Here is a 27498-nt window from a genome sequence, read left to right as displayed (position 1 = left end):
CCAAAGCATATCCAAAGAAAGAGCCGATCAACAAATCCAAATTTGTTGCCTCTATGGATACAGCTTGACTGAAACCATTGTCTTCGTCTTGTTCTCAGCATCCCAGGGGACTGCTGACAAATGAGTCTTCTCCAGTGCTCGGCTGAGCTCGGAAAGTAGGTCGTGCTATATCCCTGGCATTACCTCCATAGGATTTAAGGTAATAAGAAGGAGAAATATCTTTGGGGTATAAAGTTGAGATTCCCCTGTGTTTATACAGGTCAGCCCTCTTCCTAAGTGTTCTAGTCCCCCTCATCCCCAAATTCTATGGTTCTTTCAGATACTTAATTATACACAACTGCAGAAGACCATGGAACAAAACCATTGTGTTCTTTTAAGTTCACTATCAGAAAGAGTGGACACATGATCCTGTATGTTATCTAAATTTCAATTATTTACCAAGCACCACATACTCACCTGAGGCATGACTCTGAAGGATCCCATAGAAGTACAGACTCATCAGACACCACAGTAGTCTCATCCTGTCAACATAAATAAAAAGATAAGAGAGGGTAGTTCTTCCCTGGAGAGTTTCAATAATCACTGGCAATGCATGCTAACTCCAGGATAAGAAATGTCCCAAGGGTTTTACAGTATTAACAAGTTTTATTGTCAGAACAAACAGCAAAATTGATAGGCATTGTTTCATATTATCATTTGCCTTTGAATCCCCAAAATACATATAGATAAACTCAAACAAGTTTAACTAACATAACTGAGATCCCTTGGCTAGAAAGTTGTCCAGCCATTATTAAATTCCAGCTGTGAAGCTCCAGCACTCTCTGCTAATCACTGAACTATAACTACTACATTAAAAAAACGTTCATCTGGATTTTTTGACCTGGAGTCACACTTCTGGCAGATGAATTTGACCCTCTTACCCTTCTTTAAATTCCCTTGTCTAGTATCAGCAAGAAATACGTTATGATCCAGGTACTTTTCCATCTTACTGATGAATGGAAAGTCTAGAGATCCTGGATTCAGACACAGTCTGTAGTCAACCACACAGAATTTATATCATTAGGAAATATGGAAACTCCCACCCTCACTGCTCTTGCTTATCCACTGATAAGACAAATGGCAAGGCAGTAATCTTTGTGTTCTTTAGCTTTCTAATGACAGCCAGCAGGAACTGCCAACTAGCAAGACCATGCTCCTATATTTGGATGTGTGGTCTTTAATGCCGGAGATTTAACGACTTTGAAAAGTACATCATTTCCTAGTCCTCTGGACCTGCCTGGCCAATGGGAAAATGTCTACAGGGTTATAAATACAGAAATATGGGATGACTCAGAAATTCCAGGCTCATGACTTCTGCCTTCTGATTGATGAAAGCATCCATACAAACGTGTTTGGAGACATCTGGTAAGTTGTCTACATCATACTTCTAGAAAGTAGCAGAGATTGTATTTTTTTTTTAATTTTATTTTTAAACTCTCATCAAGCACAGGGAACCACATCCCTAAAATGGCCAAAAGGAATACTTGACAGTATGACATAAAGCATCAAAATGGGCCACTTTTAAGAATACTACATGGGAATAAAGGATATAAATTGGTACAATCCAAACAACTTAGGCTGTATTGTACATCCTAACACAAAATGAAAATCACTACCCCTATCATTTATCATAACAACAGACAACCAAAAATCTTCAGTTCCTTCTTCAGCCTATCTCTATAAAAAAATCATAGATGAGTTTCTCACAAGAGGTATTACATAAAAACATTTTATCTCAACTATCAATTGTCCTTTTCTTTCTGAACCACTGCTTTCCAATCCTTACATCATTGTCTTAAGGAAATTTAGTTGTATCCATCTATTACTCATTCATTCAATAAAACACTTTGAGGGCTGGAGAGCTTGCCTGATGGCACAGCACTCTTCCATAACATATTCAGTACGCAGAGCTTGAGCCACAGTACCATCTTCCTCCCAAAAGTATTACAAAATTTTTATTAATAAGTTACAATAATCTAACTGCAGTGTATTCTAGTAAGCATCATACAGAGCCTTTTAGAAGAGTACTTTTCTCCAGTCAATAAACCCATGAAGACCACCTCAGTGCCATCAACTGTGATAAAATATACACATGCAGACCCAGACTATAAATATGACTTATCAGACAGAGGGTATAGTAGTAAGCTGAGTCTTACAGGAACTTAAAATGTGTACCAAAAGAATAAATGGCAGTACAAAGCCAAAAAATGATAAAAGAAAGCAACAGTCAATAGGATTGAAGATGAACAAATAAAAGATTGTTCCAGCCCAAGACTGTGTGAAGACTAAACAGAAGGTTCTTTCACACTGAGCAAGGACTGGTTGGTTATTAGGAATCAAGGCAGAATGAAAATATGGGGAAATGGAGCTCTTGGAGAAGAACATTCACACATAAAGAAAATATAAAACATGAATATAAAATAGTCTAATGATTCTGTTTGGCTCAAGTAAAGGGTACTAGAAAAAGAACTAGAGATGATTTTATTAGAAATCTGAAAGGGCTGGAAATAGAAAATGCCAACTCTGTGAATGGCATGCTAAAGACATGTGATATAACTTATAGAGCAAACAAGATAACTGATGTTTTCTGAGTTGAAGAGTGATATAGTGATACAGGAGTAATCAGCTTAGACCTTAAGGAAGTCACTCTGCTAGACACAAAATGGAAGAATGGCCACTAAAGGCTGTCTTGGAGTCATTTTGGATCCTGAGTTTGTCATCACAGTAATTGCTCTCCTGCTAGATTATTTGTCATTGACACACTTGCTCAGCATGCCACCTATGTCCTCACTCAAGTCATTATTAAAAGTAATTAATAATTCTGCATCAATCCTTGTCAGCAACAGCAATAAAATATTGCACTGCAGGTTCAGAGCACAGCAGTTTTAGCCCCACTGTTCAGCGCTATTAAAATATTCTGGCCTTCCTCATTGCTTTACACACACACACACACACATACACACACCCCTCTGGATTTTACCAATTTCCTACTTATAAGTTGCTAAATTTCTAGAGCAACACGTAGAAGACATTCTAATTAGTGTGATTGAGGACCTTAATTGATATTCCCAAGAGTTACTGGATTATGCAGGATGGAGCAGAGTCAGGTCACCAACAGAGAGCTAATCCAATGATAACCTTTGTTCAAACACAAATCCAGGGTCAACCATGCCCTGTGATGAATAAAACATCAAGCCTACAAAACAGAAATTGGATTGTGCAGCATGTTTTGACAAGCTAAAGGTACCAAGGTTATGGAAGATGGCTGACTGGCCTGAACCCTTTTAAAAGGTGGTAGTTCGTTTATTACTGACTCACATTCAGCCTTGGAATTTTGTTATTGGGGAAAAAAGGAATACATTTTCAGTTGTTGTTTCTTAGAGTAACGGGGCATTGAGTAAGAGTTGGAGAACCTGGCAGAAGGCAGGGGGACTGTCTACTAATGCAAGAGCTCACAGTGTTTGAATTTTAGTTAGCTTTATCTAACTGTGGTGGTGTCTAGTGCATCCTGCTCTTGCTTCAGATAATAGAGACCTACATATATTTCTGGACAGCCTTTCCTTTTACTCATTTTATTTCCTATCATAGACCCCACCCCTTTTGTATCAGTACTTCTCTGGTGTTCAATGACATTGTTTCTTAATATACCAACTTGGATGCATATATCACTTAACAAGCAGTTTCAAATGCATGTTTAATTCTGCATAGGCTTAAAAATGCTATCGAGGATTTACTTTCTGCTCACCACTTTTATACCTACTTCTGTATGAGAAACCTTTCATTGGTCATATTCTCTGGGCCTAATAAGCTTCTGGGTCTCCTAGGCTTTGAGTTAGCTATCATGGATTCTCTCCCTGGACCAGCATCCCCTGATTTGTTGCCTCAATGCTACTTGTCAATGGCACTTCCCTGAGCCACAAAGTAATGTTTTTCTGTTTGCTGACTCTATCTATAACTGTATGCTCACAGAATGGTCACTCTTTAAAGCTCACCAGGATGGCTGGATTCACACCTTCAGCCTGGCCTTCATCAGTTTTCCTATACAGGAATCTTACTGTATTTCCTATAAGGTCTTTCTGTAAACTAGATAAGCCTCCTGTGGCTATTAATCTGATTTTACTTGCTTCATTTCTGTCCTTTGAAATGATTTAACCATGGAAAACTTGGCCATTACCACCAAAGCACAAATCTTAGATGGCCAAACCCATGCAAGGTGAATACTACTACCAAACCACTTCCCTCAGGCCTAAGCTATGTTCATAAGTTCATCCATGTTTTCCCTTTCCATTCTTTAAATTACAGATAAATCTGAATTGGGTTTCCATTAACACACAACTAAACAGATGACAAGCAAACTTCCATCTCATTTTATAAAAAAGGATAATGATGTTTATTAAGGAATGAAGATTGGTTTTCAGCCATGTTCTATTGCCTCATGGATTTTTTTTTTTTTTTTACCCAGAAGAGGATCTCTGTAAGACAATTTCATGAGCCAATATTTATCACTAAGGAAACTTTCAAACAAACTAACATGAAAAGCACTAATTATAGGTACTATGAAAGAAGTGTGCTCTGCCCTATCCTTAGGAGAAAAGCTTAGGAAGAAAGCTTTATTGCACTCATGTGCAATAAAGAACAGCCTTCTGAGAATTCTAAAATACCAACAACTGAGTAATCTATTTAAATACATAGAGGACATTCACCCAGATAAGTCATGTCATGTGTGAGCAGTCAAATCATAGGATCTTTAAAGGAAAGAAGAGGACAGTCCTTAACCATAGGGTCCAATCAAACATAAAAACAGGGAATTAAAGGGGAAAACCTTCAAAAGTGAGGAATATAGTTATAAATAATTTGTGGGTAAAAGGAAAATCTCCAAGGGAGATTAAAAATGAGTTTGAAATATCCTACCAACTGTTTGCTTAGAAAAAAATTGTTGTATTAATGACACTGTGCTAGAAAGAATAGTATAAAGTGAGCAGTTTAGTAGTCTACCTTTAGATCCTAGCAACAAAGAGACAAACTAAGAAAATAAAACACAAAACAAACAAACAAACAAAAATAACAAGGAGAGATCAAAGAATTTTAAAATGAGTAAAAACAGGAAAAAAAATAAAATGGGTTTTCTGAAAACAAGGAAGAAACTGATGTATCTCTAGCCAGGTAAAGCAAGAAGAGAAAGAACATACATAACACAGGAATGAAAGAAGAGAGATGTCTACTAAATCCTGAAACATTAAACATATAAGCTAACTCTAGAAACTTGGGTATATAAATTCCATAACACAATGGAATGGACCAACATCTTGAAAGATACAAACTTACAGCATTCCGCTAAAATGAAATTCAGCCTGATTAGTCCTTCAAATACTGAGGATATGAAAATGCATTCATCTCTAGAGCTTTGAGAGGAACACAGCCTTGATCACACCTAGATGTCAATCTTATAAGAGCAAAAAAACAGAAACAAGTGCATTTCTCTGCCTCTGTCCTTCTGGCTCACAAAAATTGTATAGCACATTTGTGCCTTGCACTTGTTGCTTTGTGTATCTGTTTGAGTCCAGAGTTTTCCCTTCTGTATTGTTAATGCTTTAAGAAACTATTTTGATCATATTCAGTACCAAGTCTTCTCCCAACTCCTGCTAGATGATCTATCCCCCAACTTCATGTCCTTCTTTTTTTTTTTTATTAACTTTTGTTGTTTCAATAAAGTATCTACTCTAATTTCTGCCATCCATATGCTCCTGGGTATGGGACCATCCACTAGAGCCTGGATCATGGTCAATCTACTATGATCAAAGATGAAGGGAAACTGACTCCTCCTCAGAGCCTATTAGCTGTCCATAGCTTCTTAGGGGCAGGGACTCACAAATTCCTTGCTCCTCTTTGCTAGACTGTTGGTTGGCTTAATCATGTGCAAAAAGTGGCTGTAAGTTCTTGAGTACTGTCATGTTTATAAGATATTGTTTCAGTCTGGTCTCCCCATCCTCAGACTCTTACAATCTATCATTGAGAAGACATTGGTTTTACCTATTCTAATGAATAGGTTTAGTTAATTCCAACCAAAATATCAGAAAGATAGCTTTATATATAGTTAGATGATTTACATGGGAGAATGGAGCAGGACCCTGTAATAGGAAACAAATTTTTAAAATAAAAAGAAAGTTGGAGGCATCACACAGTAAACAACCTAGCCTTGAAATATTAAGGCTTTGAATTAAAAAAAAAAAAACTTTACCAAAAATAATATGCAGTAGGCAACTAAACACAACAAAGGATGTCCAAAATCATTGCCCTTTAGAGGAACATAAATTAAAATCACAATAAATTAAAACTATTCCTCCAACTTGTCAAAATAGCTAATATATAAATAAAAATAAAACTGAAAATACATAGGGCTGAAAAAGATAGGAAGTAGCTCGAAGTGTCCAGCTGGTGGAGTTCAGACTGTAAAACAGTATGGAAGACACTTGTAAAGTTTAAAAACAATCCTGCTATAAGACTCCATACATTCTCACTCTCAGATCTTTCCTCTTTTAGAAATAAAAACTATGCACACACACACACACACACACACACACACACACACACACACACATACACACACCTTTACATGACAATTTGTAGTTCACTATTAATTGCTTAAAACTGAAAACAACTCAAATGTCACTCAATAAATGAACTGATTAACAAGCCTTGGAGCATACAGAAAAAGAATACTATTCAGCAATCCTAAACAATGAGCATTAGATTGTCTATGTTAAGGAACTTGGGTGAACTTCAAAGGAATTCTGTTAGATGAAAGAAGCCATTCTGAATAGGCTACACACTGCATGATTCCATTTCCACGAGTTTCTCAAAAGGATAGAACTGGATGTGTGACCAGGACCTGATACTGAGTGTTGGGGTGGTAGAACAGTGTATCTGTGAAGGAGTTATTTAGTGGTGTGGATCACTTGAACATCCTGGCTGTGACAACTGCTCTGGGGCCCAGGACACAAGCTAAAATCCATTGTCTTGGTTTCATTTCTGTCACTGAGATAAAAATGCCCTGATAGTGGGCCATGTAAGGAAAAAAAAAGAGTCCATTTGGGCTCATAGTTTGAGCTTATAGTCCATCACTGCAGGGAAGTTGAGGCATTAGGAACTTCAAAAAGCTAGTCATACTACATCTGCAGTCATGACCAGAAAATATTGAACACATGCTCAGTTTGTCTTGTCCATTTTATACAGTCCATAATTTCCTCCCAAGAAAATGGCCCCACATTTAAGATGAGTCTTCTCACATTGATTAACTTAATCTCCTAGGCCACTAAGATATCTGAGAGGCTAAAGGCAGTTGCTGCTTGATGATAGGAACCTGACCACTTGAGTTCAAACACCAGCACAAACACAAGTGTGGAAAGGAAGAACTGATTCCACAAAGTTGCCCTCTGACATCCACACACACGCACATCGTGGCACCTATTCATCTATACACACACAAATAACAAACAGAATACATTTAAAAAGAATACAACCCCTTACAGACATTCTCAGAGGCTAACCTTAATCATGGTAATCCTTCATAGGCATAGCCAAAATCCTGCCCCCAAGTTTGAAGTTGGCAATTAATGGTAATCATCATACCCACAAAACTGTGCTTCAAAACAGGTCAATTTTATTATATACCTATTAAATATATTTTAAGTTACATGATTCTTCTTTTAAAAACTGATGAATTACTTGTGAGGTCTTAATAAAAGCTGTTTTAACCTAAATATATTGGTTTCTATTTTCAACATTCACTTTCAAAATAACAGTGCTGTCATTAAGCACTGAATGTTCCAGAAAAGTTCAGCAGTAGATGTAAAGAAAGATCAATGAACTGTCCTCAACTTGAAGTTCACCAGGGCAGTGCTGCTAACCTTTCCTGATGAAACATCAGGGTCAACGTTCTCACCAGAAAATATTAGCACACTCTAGGACATTGCTTTCCCCAGTTTCAAAACACTGGGAACTTTGAGAGGACGGATATAATGTACCACCTGCCATCTTCTGGAGCTTGGAATAGAATGTGAGCAGAAGGCCTTCATGTTGGGCTTTCATGTTTTGAATAACAACATGTTCTGAGAGGTGAGGGAGGACACATCACCATGAGGGCTCATCTCTGTCACACAGAGTAGAAGTAGGTTTGCCGTGAGTAGAGATGAAAGAAGAATTTAATAGAATGCTGGACCTGGGCGCATAGGTTTGACTGCGTGACCCTGGACACTCTGAGAAGAGAGGTGAGGTGCAATCCCCCAATGAAAAGCATCTGCTTCAGAAGAATGGGAACCTGCTCTTTCTCCAGAACCAATTTCAAACTGGAGTGATAGAAGTTCATGGACACTTTCAAGCAAAGGTGGGAGTGCTTCATGCGCTTTCTCCCCAGTATGTAGACACTCCGATGACTCAAAATCCATATTAGGGACACTTAAGTTGGCAGATGATAAACACTAACATTTTACCTCATCATTTGTTGAGGGATATCTTTGAGTGTTCTTAGGGAGAACTTAGCATTGCCCAAGCAGATTTGTAGTTGTCAGCAAATACTGGCAAGCATGAGCCTGTTCAGTGAGATAACATGGGCAATACTTGGAATCATGGAGTCATACATAGGTCTATAACATATGCTACCTTGAATATTGTATACAAAGAAGAACTCAAGTTACTAGGGCCTCACTCAATCAACCACTGGTGCAATGCTCTATTTCTTGTTCTTGGGTGTACCGGGCCCAAGTTTAGTGTAGTGTTTCTAATATTTCAAAGGAGATGGTCAAGGTTCAGACTGAACTTTCCAACATGCAGAAAACCCAAGGCTGTGATGGTATTCTCTACAATGAAATTTGAACTTGTGAAAAATTATGTTAATAAAACATGGAGGGAGGGGAGGAGGAGGAGGAGGAGAACCTTTCTAGTTACAGACATTTAAACACCAAACACTACAAACATCTTATTATGAAATAAGTTAGTTTTACTTATCTTTGAAAGGAGTCTATAGTCTAGCATTTCTTCTAATATGCTGGGCAAATGTTTATGAAGAACAAGGGAGAATAGGTGTTGTCCTGTCCTTATGAAAGCTGTAATTCTACCACAAACAGAAGCTCACAGGATGGAAACCTCCTGCATCAAGCATTTCTAATCCTGAACACATAGAGGGGGAGAAATCAACTCACTTGGGTGCTATGATGCCACTTGAAGTTCAAGTAGGGAATTAGGTGGAATTATCCCCACCACTGACACCGAGCAGCCATGTCACCTTAGGACTAACAGCCAATCACTTCCTGGTTAGGAAATTAATTATTTTTCCCAGTGTAGAAAGCTTCTCAGCCATCTGAGGTTTCTGCTGCTTAAATTTCATGTCAAGACATGACTACCAATAACCTCTCTAATTCAAAGGACTGGTGTATAGAACACGGTCCTGCCTGTGAAACTCTCCAGAGAGGCACCTCTACAAACCATTGTAGAAGGCCGAAGCAGCAAAAGGTGGCCACACTTTCATCGATATGTGCTGAAAAGACTGTGGAGTCTGCCTTTTCACTCCACAGCACCACCGTGCTCTCTTCAAGTCAAAGAGCAATTTATTGTGTGCCTATTTCAAAAACATTCCAGAGACAAACACAGTGATGGTTAACATTGCTTATCAACTTGACAAGGTCTGGATTCATCCAGATGACAAAACTCCTGGCATATTTGCAAGAGGGTTTTGAGATTGGATGTATGTGAGAAGACCTACCCTAAATGCAAGCAGTGCTATCCCACTGGCCCATGAGTCCGGATCCCAAACGGAACTGAACAAGGAGATAGCATGGGGAACATCTACATTTCATTTTCCTTGGCTTTCCTGATTACAGATTCAGTGTTACCAACCACCTCAGGCTTCCTTCACCCAGACAGACCATGTCCTAAAACTGTGAGCCAAAATGAATCTTCCCTTCCTTGAGTTACAATCGTCAGGCACTTCGACACATCAGTAAGAAATAAGAAGTATACTGCTGCTATAATGAGGAACCTTGCAGCTTGGGAACAAAGAGACATACAGAAAATGAAAGAAAGGGGGAAATATAAGTAAAATAACAAGAAAGTAAATGTCCAACTTCATTACAAATGCCACCAAAGTCATGTTGAAGTCTATGAGACACCTTTTTAGTGAATACCTTGAAAGACTGTCAAGCAAAACTTTTAAAAAAAAATATGTTTGGAGAGTAATATACCACAGCTCTCATAAAGGTTCATGACTCCTAATGGCATTTTAATGTCTTGACACAATCTATGAAGTAAATATCATAGTTAGCTTTGTTTAATAAAATACTACCCAAGCTTATTTGACCATGAACTCCTTCATATGTAAAATGTCTATCTGGATCTCAGTGGAAATACAGACACAGACAATAAAACTTCAGACTGTGGGAGGAAGCAAGATGCCAAGCCATAATTTATAGATCTATGCTGGGTTCTGAAGACACAGCTGCTTTCCCACTTGATGCTGGAATGAAACGAATCTAATCATCCTCAGCTTCATGTGTGCCTCTCCATTCCTCTTCGACCTTTCCCTGTTCCTTTTCTAGAAATAAACTGTCCTCTTTCTAAAAGCTCTGAGTAGGTGTTTGGACTTCCCAGAGTGCTTCCTGATAGTTCCACCCTAGTCCAATTTGTCCAGGTTTTCATCTTTCAAAGTGGGAATCCAAGTTTGAGTCCACAGAATATAACCCAAAGCTGTTACACAATGAAAATGTGTGTGTGTGTGTGTGTGTGTGTGTGTGTGTGTGTGTGTGATATCTTCTAAACAGTAGAGGAACATTTTTCAGGACAATCAACTTCTGCTTTAATTTCTCATTGGTCACTTTTGTGTGGCCTTGGATATGTTATGCAAGTACTGCAAACTCTGGTATCCTTATTGATAACACAGGAGAGCAATCTTTACTTTTAAGACTACTATAAGACTGTGTTAATCTTCATGAAAAAGCCTCATAAAAGGTGAATCATCAATATTCTATTTTGTACACCTATCCACAGGTTCATCCTGAGTTGTCAGTCTCCTAGAGAATCCTATGATCCTTGAGAATCCTCAAGATCATCTGTCTAAACTGGGGGGTTGTGGCTCACTCCTTTAATCCCAGCACTCGGGAGGCAGAGCCCAGTGGATCTCTGTGAGTTAGAGGCTAGCCTGGTCTACAGAGCAAGATCCAGGAAAGGCACCAAAACTACACAGAGAAACCCTGTCTCAAAGAAAAACAAAAAAAACAAAAACAAAAACAAACAAACAAAAAGATCGTCTGTCTATAGAATAAACCTGTCTATAGCAACCATACTTGAATGGACCTTGGAAGTCAATGTGCACCATCCTTTCACATGGGACTTCCCTATAGTGTTTCCATAGCAACTATACTTGAATGGAGGTGGGAAGTCAATGTGCATCATCCTTTCATATAGGACTTCTCCATAGTGTTGCCCTATCAAATCAATGACTAGTTTGCTAGAGATAATTCATCAAGCTAAACCCTCACCTGCCCTCTAGTCCATTGCCTGGGGGCCCTAGACAGGTCTCCCTTATTCTGTCAAATCCAGTAACACCAACGGATACCCCATCCTCAATTACAAGAGAAAACATAGAACAATCCTGGATCCCAGTTCTGACAGTCATTACTCTGTGACCTTGGCAATGAATTTATTGTCTATGTGTCTCAGCTTCTACAACGAGCTTTATTAGGAACAGTTAAAGTCAAGAGTTAAATCGGAACCTTCAGGGAGGACTTAGCACATTCCAGGCTGACATGGTGCCAACTGGGAAGCAAGTCACCTTCTATGCTCATATTGTCAGGCCACTGGAGAAAACAGTCTGCTCAGCATCCTCCCCATCCGTATCCCCAGTCCTGTCCCTCAAATGCAAAAGTAATATTCCTTGTCTTGATGCAAACTTGCAGAGGGTAGTTTTAAAGAGGGTGAGAATAGCAAGGTTTAAAGAGGGTACCCTGTCTCTGTGTCTAAAGTGTTAAAGAAACTCTGCCTCTGAACTAACACTGAGGAGGTCTGTGTCCCCAGTGAGAAAATTCTATGGCTTCTTTCACTGGGTTTTGGACACCAGGGCCATCCTGACAGATGGCAATGTACACCCACCAGTCCCAGAGTCTGGGCTGTGACCTCAGTCCACCAGATCACACTGAAAGGAAGGGGGGAAGAGGGGCTTCCTCATAACATTTCATTTCTTATGCATTGGATATCTGGTGAGCTTACTGTATATGAAGTAATGCCATGCAATCTCCTTATGTAATAGTGAAAATCAGCTGGAATTTTACAGTGCTGTCATCTAATAATCTATTAACCACTAAAGACTCAAGTAACACAAATTTCAAAAGTTGTGCCTTACCGTCACCACACAGCTACTTACAAAAAAATTTTTTTTTCACTGGCCTCCCTCACAGAGAGGTATCCAAGCAGTGTTAAATGTGAGGTTTTAAACAACTTTGAAAAGCAAACTGCACAGAAGGATAGAACATGTACAAGATGAGCATTTTGTGGCTATACCATAATACTGCCAGGGGTGGGGCCTATTTTCCACTGCAAAACTGATTACTAGCATGACTGAGTACCTACAATGTGGAGTTCCTATGTTAAATGCTAAGGACAGCAGAGACCTTACAGAGGTCTTATCAGATCTCAGGCATCCAGGAGCTAATATCCTAGCAGAGAGAATCTCTGCCTTAAATATGACTGATTATAATTGATTAAAATTGACTGTAATTGGTTATAATCAACCACAAAACTGGGAGATTAAAGTTCCTACTTTATGTCCTTATTGATGTAATTATACCAGTTGATGTATATATTATATATAAATAAATACAGTGTCCAAAAGAGTGTTTGCTATCAGTCCTTAAGTGACATTTAACTACATTTTCTCATGCTATTAGTCAGCACATAATCAGTGCAGGAAACACGCTTGCATGCGGTAAGGAAGGCATTACCTGCATTCTAATAGGCTAGGGAGACTGGGATTTGTTTGTTGGATGACAGAAAGGTATTTTAACCCAGAGATGAAGTGGTGGAAGCTTCCTTGGAGATGCAATTCAACTGGACTCTGAAATCAGGTAGGACACTGAAAATACAGCCCGTGTATAAACAAAGGCATTCCAGACAAAACTATAACCAAAAACATGTCATATTCTACCAATGATCCTAGAAGGCAAAGGAAAATGTACTGAAATACTAGTTAAATGCATCTAATCTTTTAGGCATGTAGATGGGGAATGGGAATTTTGTTCTATATTCTCCAAGGACAGGCACTCCTTGGAGCTGCCACTCATATCAAGGCTCAGTTACTACATTTTGCTCCACATAGCAATACAATTGCTTATAGGAGTTGACAGGACATTTCTCAAACTATGGGGCCATAGAAGTTACTTTTCTCAGAACAAAACTAGCCATCTACAAGAGGAATCCCTTCCCCTTAACACAAAAAAGTAGTTTTAGAACACTTTGTCTTGCATCGTTTTCTTCATATAGAAACACATTTAAATCCCTTCAGACTTCCAAGAGACTGTCATTTAATATTGAGCTTCTTCCACAGAACTAGTGATTTCCCCAAAGTTCCACTAGTGATAAATGGGGAAGCCTGTGCTCAAACCCAAATACCTTGACACCAAAGCTTGTGATCTTTCAGTCTGCAAGAAGGCTCACTATTTGCTCTTGTAATTATTTAAAAATTGGTCTTGAAGGCAGGAAGTCACAAAGACACCATTTTCAACTGGAATTTAAATGTCTTCCTTCTGCTTAGCAAACAATCTTAGCATTCATCATGTCCCAAGGAAAATCCCATGTTGCTTCATGCCATTGATTTGCCACTGTCTCCAACAAAAGGACCTGCATGCCTGCCATGGCCCTGGGAATTTTAAACAACAAGTCAATGAGAGATGCTGGTAAGTGGTCTGTAATTGTCTAGGGGCAGAGGAAACCTTGCTGGAATAACAATCATATCAATATGCTGGCTACATGAATGATCCTGCCGTGAATTACAACAGGGTACTTACACTCCAAACCTAGGGTGGCAGATCTGCATAATTAATCTCACACTGCCATAACCCCACAGGTTCAGCAGCACTGGCATTCCACAGTCAAAATTAATGTCTTATTATTTCTCTCCTCTTTGGTGATTCTTCACATGCATGAAAATAATATCACATGTAGGAAAATAGTATTAGATGTAGCAGCTCCATTAACACAGACAAGATGTTAAAGGTTCATTGAACTACATTCATTAAATATACCCTCATGTAAATCCAAGCAAAAAGACACAGGACCGATTCAATATATATATTCAATATATATACATGTGTGTGTGTGTGTGTGTGTGTGTGTGTGTGTGTGTGTGTGTGTATTCCCAATGAATACAGCTACTAAAGTCTGGATACTTCAAATGTTACTTTTAAATTGCTATAGAGCTTCTGAGGGTCACATATTGTCCAGCCTGGTATTCTACCGAATGACTTCTCTGGTAGGTCATATATAAGGGTTGTGCCTACATTTTAGGTATATACTAGGCTACATATACATCAGAGGTGAACTCTTAAGTTAAGAAGCTATCTTTTTCTGCAGGACTCCTTGGGGCCTTTTAAAATGCTAAAGCATATTAGGAAAATAAATTCTTAGGAATGAATCATAGTATTCTTCAATTGTAACTGACTGTAAGGATTCCCTTTTTATAATATCTCCAAACATTAGGGTCCTTGGCAGAGTTTAGAAATGCTGACTTGCCTTCCTTTAGAAAAACTGAGGTTTTTGACTCAGTGTAGAATAACCCCAAAATAGAACAGGATTCAGAAGTACCTATAAATTCTCCTATGAGATACAAAACTAGTTTATTTTATTTTTGCGCGCGGGAGGGGGGGGATTAAAGTAAGGGTTATGAATTTTTAATTGGTGAAAACAAAAACAAAAGAGAACTAAAAGTCAATTTTATCATTTGCTAAGTCATTTCTAACACAAGCTCAGGGAGGAAAAAGGAAAAAATTAACAGAGAGCCTGAGACACAAGCCATGTTGGCGGGAGTAGGTATGATGCTGTGCTTTGTCAGTAGAACTGGGTAGAGGGGACTAGATTCCAGTTCTGGCATGTGGATACTGAAAAGCCACTACCAAATCCAAACACAAGAGAGTCAGGAAGACAGAAGGGAGTCATTATTCTCCCAGGTCTCTCAGTACATGGTAGGAAACCCAGGTGGCCCTAATACGTGCTGGAAAAACTAAAAGGTACCACTTTTTTAAATTGTCATGCCATTTCTGGAAAAAAAAGAGAAAGAAACTGGGTTTATTAATTGGGCTGATCTATAATCCAATAGTTTTCACATGCAAATATTCTCTCCATCTAGGAGAGCATGAAAAACAGACTAAAATCTTGCTCTCTAAATCCAGAGGAAGAGATATTTATCACACCACAAGAAGGAATTTTGTAGAAGTCTTAAGTAAGGCATTGGGTGTCACGGGGACACCTGTGAAAGCTGACTTATGACAAAGTCCAAAGCAATTGTTTCCCAACAGAATATCACAATGCTATTTCCCCGGTGTCCTTCATATGACATTCCAGATCCTCCAAGTCTTGGAAAGAACTCTTTCCAATTCTTTTCCAAAGCACTCTTCAGCCCTGGTTTCTACTGCAGAAAGACATACAGATGGTGCCCTATGTCTCCCTGTATCTCCACCCCCCCCCCCCCAACCCCTCACCCCTGTAATGGGCTCTTCTGTCAAGAATGCTCTTCACTCTCCTCTTCACATGGACAAATGCATTCAGCCCTTCAAGGACTAGTATCAAAACTAGACCTTTCATGAGGTGCCCTGTTACTATCTATAGAATGTCATTTCTTTCTTCTCCTTGCACCTTATGCTGTGCTTTCCTTATAGCCCCAGAAGTGTAAAGTTTTTGCTGCACCACAACTAAGTATGCATGCTTTCAGACTCTTGGAGAGGGTTTAGTTCTCTGTCATGGTTGTCTCTTGATGTCCAGCATGAAGCCTGGTCCATACAGAATATTTGGGATCATAGCTGGAAGTCTTCTTGTGTCCCTTCTGGTTCTGAGATCCTGTAGCTGCTTATAAAATAATCACTCAGAGGCTTATACTAATTACTAACTGTATGGCCTATAGCAGGCTTCTTGCTAGCTGGCTCTTTCATCTTAAACTAATCCATTACTATTCATCTATATTTTGCCATGTAGCCGTGGTGTTATTGGTCTGCTGGCAACTTATTGCTCCTTAGGCAGCCAACTTGCTTCTCACCTTACTCTCCTTTCTCCCCTATCTCTCTTGGATTTTCCCATATGGCTCCATGATGCCCTGCCATAGGTCAATGCACCTTTATTTATCAACCAAGTCAGAGCAACACATAATCACAGCATACAGAAAGACATCCACATCATGGGCTACTGATTGGATGACTGGTCATCTACATACAGAGGTTCTGCAGGTTGTTCCTCAGTACAGAAAAATTCTGTAATCCTTTAGTTTATTTTTGACATCTTTAGCATGTGTACATTAATTTATTCCTCCTAGGACTTGCTCAGGAGGTATTCCTCACTAAAATTGGTCAAATTGCACTCAGCAGCATACTGTTGGGTTGTTAGCTGTCTTCAACAGAATGCACCTTGGTTATACTTCAAAATTCACACCTTGGCATTTATCATGTGCATGATGACACTGTGTAAGAGTCACTCTCAGAGCTCTTGTCTGACTGTACACACAAGGAACTCCTAGGATTAGGCCCTAGGTATTGCTTAATTTGGATTTATGGTGTCTCATTCAACATAATTACAGCTTATTATCTTTGGGCTGGGGTGAAATCTCCTGAGCATGCTCACACTGGGCAGAGGGGAGACATTTCCCTCCATCCTCTCTGTTTCAGTGGGTGACTGCTTCTAACTGTTGTTCAACCTGCCAGAGGATTTAAGAAAGGAGCTAAATTTCAGAAAAGAGGAGACTCTATCTGAAACACCATGAACTCCTTCAGGCTGTCCCCCAAATTCTGTAGAGGTGAAGAACAAATGGAGAGCAAAGGGTCACAAGATTATGGACCCACTCAGGGGCAACCTGTAGAAGACAGAACCCAAGGTCACAGGACTTGGGGAATAAATACTTTCCCATTGCTACTGTGTGCCTCACTGCCTTGCTGAGCAGAAATAACTCGTACTATGACAGAGTACAGAGATTCTTTTCATGTCTCATACCACTTGATATTCACACAGCTCATTCAGAAGAGAGTATTATAATTTTCCTGTTTTACAGATGATGAAATTAGGTGCAAAAAGGTGAAGTGTCTAATTCAGGATATCACAGCAATCAAACAGCAGAGCTTGGCTTTAAGTAAGGTTCCATGAGGCCGGGAGATTGTTGGCCCTGGATCTTCACCTTGCTCTCTCCCTGGTGCCCACTGCAGGCTCTAAAGCTAACACATGAAGGAAGTCCCTGATAATAGTTTCCTATATTTCACAAAATTTTCCAAAGGATCAATTTTAAAAAAAAAAAAGGCAAAGATTAACTGGAGCGAAGGTCATAGAAACTGCCAAGTCTATGTTAGCAAAATGACCAAATTATAAGGAAAAATAAATTTCAGGAGGAAGCTTTTCAATTCCTTTCAAGTAATGGAGTATCAGAGATGAGACGCCTCTGAGTGGGTGTACAGGCTTATGCTACTTGTAATTAGGGTGGCATCACCCCCGCAAGTGGGGGCAAGACATGCTTCAGACTTCAGACTTCTTTTTTCCAGCTTATCAAAAAGGCACCTTCACCTTTCAAATCCAGAGAAACAAAACCATCTACTTAGTGCCCACAGTCTGGAGGGCAGTTTTTAACAGAAAATTTTAAATGTAAAAAACAGTGGTTGCCAGGGGCTGGAATGGTGGAGAATGGGAAATCCGTTTTATGGTGGGTGCAGTTTCAATTGGCAAAGATGATACACCTCTGGAGATGGATTGTGCTAGATGGAGCAGACAGAGCTTCAGGACTGCACTGATGTCCCTATCGCTATAGAATGGCCGACATAGAAAAATAGTTTAAACTGGTAATTAGCATATTCTTATCATTTATCAAAACCAGTAATAATTTAAAAATGCTTATGAATTTTTAAAACATCAGATTTCATCATGGAGGCATGAAGCAAAGATGAGGGCCAGGGAGATAAATGGCAGCCAGTGAAGAGCTTCCCGTTCATCCTAGATTGGTTTATTTTGCTGTGATGAAACACCAGGACCAAAGCCACCTGAGGAGGACAGGGTTTATTTCTGTTTTTCAGACTAGAAGTCATCACAAAGGGTAGTCAGTGCAAGAACCTTGGAGGCAGGAACTGAAGCAAAGAGCATGAAGAACCATGGCTTACTAGTTTGCTCTCCATGGCTTGCCCAGCCTGATTTTTCTTAAATACCCAAGGTCCACCTGGCCAGAAGTAACACAATCATTTCTCAAGAAAATGCCTCCCAGACTTGCCAACAGGCCAGTCTGATTGAGGCGATCTCTCAGTGGAGATTTCCTCTTCCCAGATGACTCCAGTTTGAACCAAGTAGACACACACACACACAAAAAAAAAAAAAAAAAAAAAAAAAAAAAAAAAAAAAAAAAAGAAAGAAAAAAAGAAAAGAAAAAAGAAAAAAAACTAACCAGCACATCACCCAACCATGAAGATCTGAATTCAGTCTCCTAGCAACCAGGTTGGTATCTGCTGCAATACCAGCACTGGGAGGCAACAAAAGCTGGCCCCTCCTGGAACTTGATGGCGGTCTGCCTTGTCCTACAGGACTATCCTGTTACCCAAATGGCTACAATTGTCATGAGTTCAGTTGGGCCTGCTTGCAACAAACCTGCTGGACTTGTTGACTTAACTTTCTCTGTCAGGAGGAAGGACTAGGGAGGATCACAGGACCATCACTGGAGTGTCCAGTCACTCCTCCCAACCAGTTTAATGCACTACTGGATTAGCTGCATGTGGCCTTGGGGATGGAGGCTATAGGCAGGAAAGGACTGGGGAGAGAGGGCTACATCTACAAGGCCATGGAGAAGTCATCAGACTATCTAGTGTAGCTGCTCTAAGGCCCCCCACCCTAACAAAATCAGTGGTTCCCCAAAGTGAACTTTGGCAAAACTGTATGTTGATCTGTCACTGAAACCTTAGAAGTAGACATCGCTTTTGTCTCTCCTAGGGAAGGAATCTTAACACCACCCTAGTCAAGTTGGCGAGATCCAGGACCCAATAAAAAACACTCTCTGATTGAAGAAAATACTTGATGTTGACCTCTGGCTTTCACATAAATGTGCATGCATATGAATTCACACTCAAGTATGTATGTACACACACATCCACCATACATGCATGTATATGCACATACCCTTCAAAACAGTTGAGGATCACTTTCAAGCCAATCTTTGGCTAATCTGAAACTAAGGGAATAAATCAAGACACCAGTTCTGAACTACACTGGATAAACATACAGAAAGATAACCTACTCACTATAAAGTGATATACAAGCTAACCAGAGTCGGCTGTTTCTGAGTTAACAGTCAGGAAATCCCTTCCCCCTTTGTTTCCTACACCCCAACTTTTTTCTTGGGACATGCACTTTAAAACACTTGTAATTTTTTAATACTTTCTTCTCTTTGAAATGCATACAAACTCTCCTGAACAGAGAGATTTTGCCCACTTTGCAATCTTGGCATGCAGTTTTTTGTGTTTTTGTTTGTTTGTTTGTTTGCTTGTGCTTATTTTGTTTTGTTTTTAAGACCAGGACCCATTTCTCACACAGATGGCCTGAATCCCATTCTTTTCTTTCTTTTTTTTTGTTTGTTTTGTTTTGTTTATTTGTTTCTGGTTATTTGTTTAATTAAATAACATTTTTTTCATTTATGTCTAACTCCCATTTTCAGTGGAATAACAGGAATCTAACTTGGGTTGGTATCCACTATAATTTCCAAAATTATTGCCTGCCACAAAAGTATGAAAATCTTGATTTCCTTTGGATGAAGCCATGTAGCTAACAGGGAGTATATTGTCCGGACTGCCAGGTCTATGTATGACTCATAGCATTCGATATAATTTCTTACTTGAGAACTATTGTTTATCTTTACAACATGAATATGTTAGACTTCTTGACCATATAAAGGAGTGAAGTGTGTGTGCGTGTGTGTGTGTGTGTGTGTGTGTGTGTGTGTGTGTGTGTGAGTGTGTGAGAGAGAGAGAGAGGGGGGGGGGATTATAAGTGGAGAAGAAGGAGGGGTGCAACAATTAGTTTAAAGTGTCAATGTGACACAATGCAGAATCACTTGGGAAGGGAGTCTCAAAGAGGGACTGTCTATATTAGGTGACCTTGTGGGCATGTCTATGAAGAGTAATCTTGACTGGTGAGAAACCCTGCCCACCTTGGGAGGCACCATCTCCTGGGAAGGATATCCTGCACTCTATTGGGATGAAGAAAACAGGTGAGTGAAGCACAGGCTTGTGAGCATTAGTGAACTACGCTCTGCTCTTGACTGTGGATGTGATGTGACTATATGCTTCAGCGGCCTGTCCTCCTGGCTTCCTCATGATGAGTGACTATAACCGGGAATAGTGAGCCAAATAAAGCCTTTCTCCCCTAAGTTGCTTCTGTCAAGGTATTTTATCCCAGCATCAGGAAATAAAACTAAGACAAGTGGGGAGAGATATCAAGAGATGGTGATGAGATATACGTGGCACAAACATAGAAGATGGAACAGAGTAGGTGGGGAGACAAAGAACACAAATATATTTCACACTGGACCAAAACATATAGACAAAAATGCCAAAATGAAAAATGTTACTTAGTATAGTCGCTATCAAAATTAATTTAAATTTTTATTTTTTAAGGAGTGAGATTTTATTCTGGCTCTGCATCCACTTAGTGAATTACTTACAACTTGCTTTGCATTCTACAGAAATGTTTATTTTATAGGAAATGTGTTTCTTTCTCTCCTACGTTTGTTAAGAAAATTCCTTGACTGGGAATGATTTTTTTGTCTTATTTTATTTACTTAACACCTTCTAAACTGACAATCCTTATTTTTATTAACATTAAGCAAAGTGTATGGAAGGGAACAAGCCTTAAGGTATGGGTACACATGAGAAAGTTTGTTCACTTCAGTACAACAAGGCAGGGAACTCAGAAGAGGACACTAATAGAGTTTTGGTGGCAATAAAAAACCACAAAATTTAATATAATATGTGTTGATATCTAGCAAAACACAAGCATGGCCTAACTATTTATCCATGATGGGGGTAAAATACTGATCCATACAGGTTCATGACTTCCCACAAGAGAATTCTGTGCCTTCAAACTTTCAGTTTCAGGAATGCATCATGCAAACATTTACCCACTGAAGACAAAAACAGAAAACAAGAAAAGGCAATACAAGACAGTGAGAATAAGGACGAACAGCCCGTAGAGAGACAGGGGGATGAGAGGGGGAGAGACTGGAGGAAATAGAGCAAGAACACTAAAGTTAGAGTGTGAATCAAGTCTAGAACTCACCTATGCACACTCTCGCTGCTCTCATAGGCTTCCTAGCCTCTTGCCCTTTCCACATCAGCAGCACCTTATGAACAAGTACATCAATTCTTTCACTCATTTTCTGCTGGTATTTATTTACTCCTTCCTCCTTATTTTATGATTATAGGTTTGAAGGACCATGTTAAGCTCACCAAGAGTGCCACAGTGTTATCCATTGCACCTGTGGATGGCAATCATCTGCAAAAGCCACAGCTGAGTTGAAGATCTTTCTGACTGATTGACCAAAGTTTTGTGATTGTGAAATGGAATGTCGTTGACCAAGAGGCAAAATTATCCTGGGATATTTCAAACATTCCCTACTAGCCTCCTAAGTGACCTGACATCTTTGTGACTATCAGGTAAATCATTCAGAATGTCAAACTTCTTGGGCCACTTGGCTCCACCAACCCTAAAGCTAAGAATGCTGTTAGATAATATCTGAAAACTGTTGAAGAGATTTATCCAACTTAGCTGTAACTCACCTACCTGACTTTACTGCCCAAAATATTTGGTAAGCATATTAACTTACGACTTTATTTTTTGACTGTGGAAGTTCATGTACCCATCTCCGTAGCAGAGGTTGTTGTTATTCAGGATAACCTAAATCTGTACCTACAAGCCATGGCCACTGATAGTTAGCTCAGAATAAAGCATCTCATATTCTCTTTTTGAGTGAGACCTGTGTTTTCATTATAAAACCACCTAGCTAGCTTATTAGTACACATCTCAGTTCTTTCATTTCATATAAACTTTAAAGGTTGGGAAGACAGAAATAGTTGTGTGGGCTTTTTTAATAATTCATTTTTATCCATTGCATCACCACATGCAGAGCACAACTCAAAGGGTATTTTCAAAAAAAAAAATACTGAATGCTTCTGGGATGAAACTGTGGATTGTCTTACTCTGTGTGAGACAGTTAATGAAAAATCAGGACAAATGGACCCTAAACAGAGAAAGACTAAACCCGGATCAAAAGTCACAAAGGCAGTGACAGTATAGGCGGAAAGTGTGGAGAAGCAGAAGGGCAAACATGAAAAAAGCAAGCAACACAGAGCTCCAGCCACCCCTGGCAGAGGAGTAGAGACCCACAGTCCCACCCACAGGACGTGACCACAGTTCTTTCAAACATGTAACCCAGCTTAGGTTTGGGTGAGGCATGATAGGTCAGCCTTGGAGAGGTCTGTTTTGTCACTTTACATGTCTCAGAGGGCTGTGTCCAGTTGTCATCTTAAAAGACCTTGTATTTAAAAGACTGCAATCCTCTGAAGGCCTGATAAATAGAAACAGCAACAAGTCAGAGTCCCTGGGGACAACTTGTCATGGCAGTAAAGCGGAAGATACTCACAGGAGGCAGCTGTGGGAAGAGCAAGTACCAGACATCAAAGAGATGAGAAGTTCAGGTGATGGAAACTAGTCCAATGCAGGGAAGGGTAAAGTGGGTACCAGGCCTGCCCTTCGTGGCTAATAGCCAAGCCTTGCACCTGAACACAAGCGTGGAGCCTGATGGCTCATATCCTGAAGTCAGCAGTTGGCCCAGCCTGTAGAACTACCTGACTTCTAGAAGGTTCACTGCTATAGGGTCTGAGAACTTTTGACGTGGTCACACTATTCTTGATTTCTAGATCCCCATCCCTCCACCACCAAGGGGTTTAGTCTGGAACTAGTTTGAGAGCAAGGAGCCTGATCCACCTGCACAGACTGATGCTGTGTTTGCTTTCCCCACACCCAATGAGCCTGTGAAACAGTCCTGGCTAAAAGACTAGCCACCACAGGCTTACAGACTGGAGAGTTTAGACAACCATAGTGTGAAAGACCCTATGTGACCTCCAGCCTGCAAAATTAAGTATGGTCAGCAGGGTACCTGGCTACACGAAGAAACACAGAACGTGAAAGAAGGTTCTGGTAAATATCTGACACTTCAGTGGTCCACATTCAGCAGCAACATAACTGGTATGCTTTTAATAACATTTCAGTTTATTTTTAATTGAAGTTTTTATTTTTATTCTTCTTCTGTTTAGCTAATTCTATGTACCTTTTTCTTTATGGCATAGATAAAGACACTCTGAATTTGAGTGGAATAATTATAAAATCTGCAAAGCACATATGTAGAGACTTAAAGATTTAGTGACCAGATACCAGATACAGTACGAAAACAGCAGTGCCAGGGGACATGCAGAAGAGGGACATGGTAGGGCGAATACCTGATGAAGATCTAGCACAGGGAATATAGGAGGTCCTGCTGAGCTAATGAAACATCCCCTATTCCATTCTGTTGTCTGTTTTGTTTTTGATAAATGTAGCCAATAGAGGAATATCCTTTCCCTGAGATGAGATATAGCCAGCTCTTATTCTTGACTCTGTGATCAGGTGTCTGCTTTCTGAAGCAAAACCATGATTATGCCAGCATACAAACAGCTCCCCTGGTAGAAATCTTGATATGAATTCACCTAGTTGTAGTTTTGCTCAAAGAACAGTGAAAGAACCAGACTTGATAGTGGCGCGAGTCCTTGGCACCCTCTCAGTGACAGCCTGGGCTCTCTTTCACAAGCACACACTTACAGCCCCTTCTGCACAAGTAACACTCCATCGTGCCTTACAGAGGAAAGCTGTAGATATGGACTCTGATCACATGTCCCAGCGTCAGTCTCCACTGGCCTAAAAGCAACTGAAGGAAAGGGAATTTGGAGACCTGCTCTCTAACCGTGCTGCCCACTGATGGATGAGTCATGTGAGGCTAGCTGAAGGTCTAGGCAGGGTGGAGACTTGCACTCATTGAATCTAGGACAAGACAGGCTTCTGCATTTCCAGTCAACCCACAGAGGTGGGTTGCTGTGGTTGCTGCTCCATAAGGCCATATACTAAGAAAGAGCAGTGAGACAATGTGCAGACAGGGAATGGGATCAGAACTGACTCCTTCTGGGTTTAGAAATATTTTTAAATGGAAGAACCATGTCTAAACAGGGAGAGAAGCAGATGTAACAGATCTCTGCGTGTCTGTGTGGGTAGGTGGGGACCAGAAAGAGCACCCAATGAAGCGGAAAGGAGGGCAGAGAAGAGAAGATGGAGAGAGAGAGAGAGAGAGAGAGAGAGAGATATCAAAACTTACAAAGCAGAAAGTGAAAGAAATGTTAGAGGAAAGCAAGAGCATATAATCTGCAGAAGAATAGATAAAGAGCTAAAGATAACAAGACTAAATTGGTATTCCAGGAGAAAGGATGCAGAGCCTACGGATGGGGATTTGACTCTGTGCATGGGAAGAGGGGTGGAAGGAAATTCTGACCGGCAACAAGATTGGCATATCCCAGTAGTTTAAATTGAATTATGGAAAATTACACGTCTTCAGCATAGATCTAGATAACCGCTTTTCTGTTAATCACTACCTAATCTCAAGTGAATAGTTGTTTCTTCAAATAAATAGTTATTTCTTCAAATGAATTATTTAGGATCAAACAAGGGAGTATGTATTGTCCAAGCTCCTTGTTAATGTCCTCTCTGAATGCCCTAAAAATCAAGCAGCAGTTCTGTGGCAGCATACATCATTTATATATATTCTCAGATCCTGATCATTTGGGGAAGTGTTTCATGGTGCAATATCATGAAAAAGAAATCAAATGAGAAATCAGGAGGCAGAGATGACACACAGGATACCCAGGAAGCTGAAGAAAATGCAAAAGCCTAGAGGACAAGCACACTGCATGCCAGCCAGCAACACTGTTAGTGATTGAAGAGAAACGGTATCTCAAGTAAAGACATCTAATAAATTCTCCGTCAATACTTCTTTATGTGTCTGTCCATATCAGCACAGTCATTTAAATATAACCCTGGTTCTGGGATAGGAGATAAAGTTCACTTGGAAACGAGTTCCAGTTAACTCCTTCAGCAAATAAATAAGTCTGAAGACAGTACAACATACAATCACCCATAGCTGCATAAATGTTTAGATATGTAATAAAGCAACCATTGCATGAGGTTAATAGGAGAATCGAGGTGGATATGTGGGTAGTCACTGGGACATATTTCCAACTTTGATGTATGTTTTTAAACTTTCATAATAATGTTAGAGAAGTTCATGCCTGTTTTCTAATTTATTTAGATTGGTGTGACTACTTCTTATTCCATTCTCTTCTCTTGGCATTCATCAGTTCTCCTTCCCAGAGTCAGCACATGTAATTAACACAATCAAAGTTTTCCACTTTCACATGTTATGTCTCCTTTTTGTAGAAAATGAATTGCATGGATTTAAATTTGCTTCTTTTACTTAACGATACTTCAATCATGTTTTTCCAGATCAGTTCATGTAACTGTATTTTATTTCTTCTAATGACTAAATGGGATTGTATTGCCAGCTATACCACAATGCATTTCAATTATCTCCCCATTAACAACATTTTGATTACTTTAAAGATTCCCCTTTTATATATACCACACTAAGGCTTATGTTCATTTTCCTTTAAAACAAAAACACTAACGCCATCCCACAATGTCACAGTAAACAGCTGATATGAGTCTGTTGACCAAGGATGATAATGTCTGAATTAAGAGGAAAGGGAGACCCACATAATAAAAGGCATAAGTCTTATCTCCAACAGGCAGTGGAAATGGCCAACAAGTAGGCAAAGAAACCTTTAGCCAACAACTAGAATGCAACAATGTTAAAAAAAAATCAGTTTCATGCACAGTACAGCTACTTTGTGCCTCGTTCTAACTTAGTTATCTGGGTGCCTTTGCCTAAGTAGAGAAGGAACAAACCTAATGAAAAGACATTCATGAGTAGATGTGTTGGTATAAAAAAGACGATCTATTTAAAAGAAAACAGCTTGGTGGACGGCTAAGTGGGCAAGACCTCTTACTGTACTGAGTTTGGATGGCCAGCACCCATGTTAAAGCTAGGCTGGGTGTGGCCTCTTGTGTGTGGAACCCCACTGCCAGGGGCTAGGAGTTGGGGACAGTAGGATTGTTGAGGCTTGCTGGATATCAGCCTGGCTAAAATATGGTGGGTTCCAAATTCAGCAAGAAGCCTTGTCTGGAGGAATATGTTCCTCTGGACTCAGCAAGTGTGTGCACCCATGCAGTGCACACAACCCATTCACACATATGTGTACATATACGCACTACATGTACATGAAAACAATAATTTTAACAGAAAACTATGAAAAGAAAAAACAAAGAAAGCCAAAGATATAAGTCTCTATGGCCATTTACTGTTAGAGTTTTATTTGTTTCAATAGGTCCTAAGGATATTAAATGCAATTGGGAAAATAGTAGATTTTCAAAAATATGAATTTGAATTATCAATCAATGGGTGGTTTCCCAGGATACCTGCTATAAGACTAGAATAGAGCATAGAACACACTTTAGACAGATGCCCTATCAAGATAGTGACAAGATCCTCCATCACAGGAGACCTGAGGAAAACATTGGATCAACCACTGTACCAAGTGACAGAGGGACCAAGGAGTGAATTTAGTCAGATTGACCCTAAGTCAGTGAGTGGCTGGAAACAATCAGAGCTATAACACAGAACATGTGGATTTAATGCCACCATTTGACATTATTCCAAGACTTCAAAATGAGTAAGTAGAACCTGAACCTTTAGCTTTCCTTAATGCATCCAGCCGTGATTTGCAGAAAGCTTGATTATTCACCCCACTGTGATCATAAATATGAGCTTGAGTAGCTCTGAGGAGGAGCTAAGAATGAGTCATGGGGCTTAGTTTTTCTAAGTGAGGGAAAACCCAAAAGACAGGAGGAGATATTCATTGACTTCTGTCATGGTGCACAATGGAGGAAACGCTATCCAATGCATTTATGATGGGAAAACAAAGCTCTACATATATGCAACAACTATATCTTGCTAGCAGGTTCTCTGGCCACCAAATTTCATGGATCAAAGTCAGTCCATGT

General features: G+C 39.7%; 1 protein-coding gene across 5 annotated transcripts in view; it reads right to left on the bottom strand.

The window, feature by feature from the left end:
* The window catches only part of LOC118593803 (interleukin 1 receptor accessory protein), a 148645-nt gene that overhangs the window by 104196 nt on the left and 16951 nt on the right, over positions 1-27498 (bottom strand). For all 5 annotated transcript variants that reach the window (XR_004946308.1, XM_036203378.1, XM_036203377.1 and 2 more), the window contains exon 2: positions 457-521. Coding sequence is in view for 4 of the 5 variants with exons in the window: in XM_036203378.1 (XP_036059271.1) it covers positions 457-520 (64 nt within the window). In the remaining variant the exon portion in view is untranslated. The remainder of the gene's footprint in view (positions 1-456; positions 522-27498) is intronic.

This window comes from Onychomys torridus, chromosome 12, assembly GCF_903995425.1.
Source record: "Onychomys torridus chromosome 12, mOncTor1.1, whole genome shotgun sequence".
Taxonomy (NCBI): Eukaryota; Metazoa; Chordata; class Mammalia; order Rodentia; family Cricetidae; genus Onychomys; species Onychomys torridus.
This window is presented reverse-complemented; position numbering and strand designations above follow the sequence as displayed.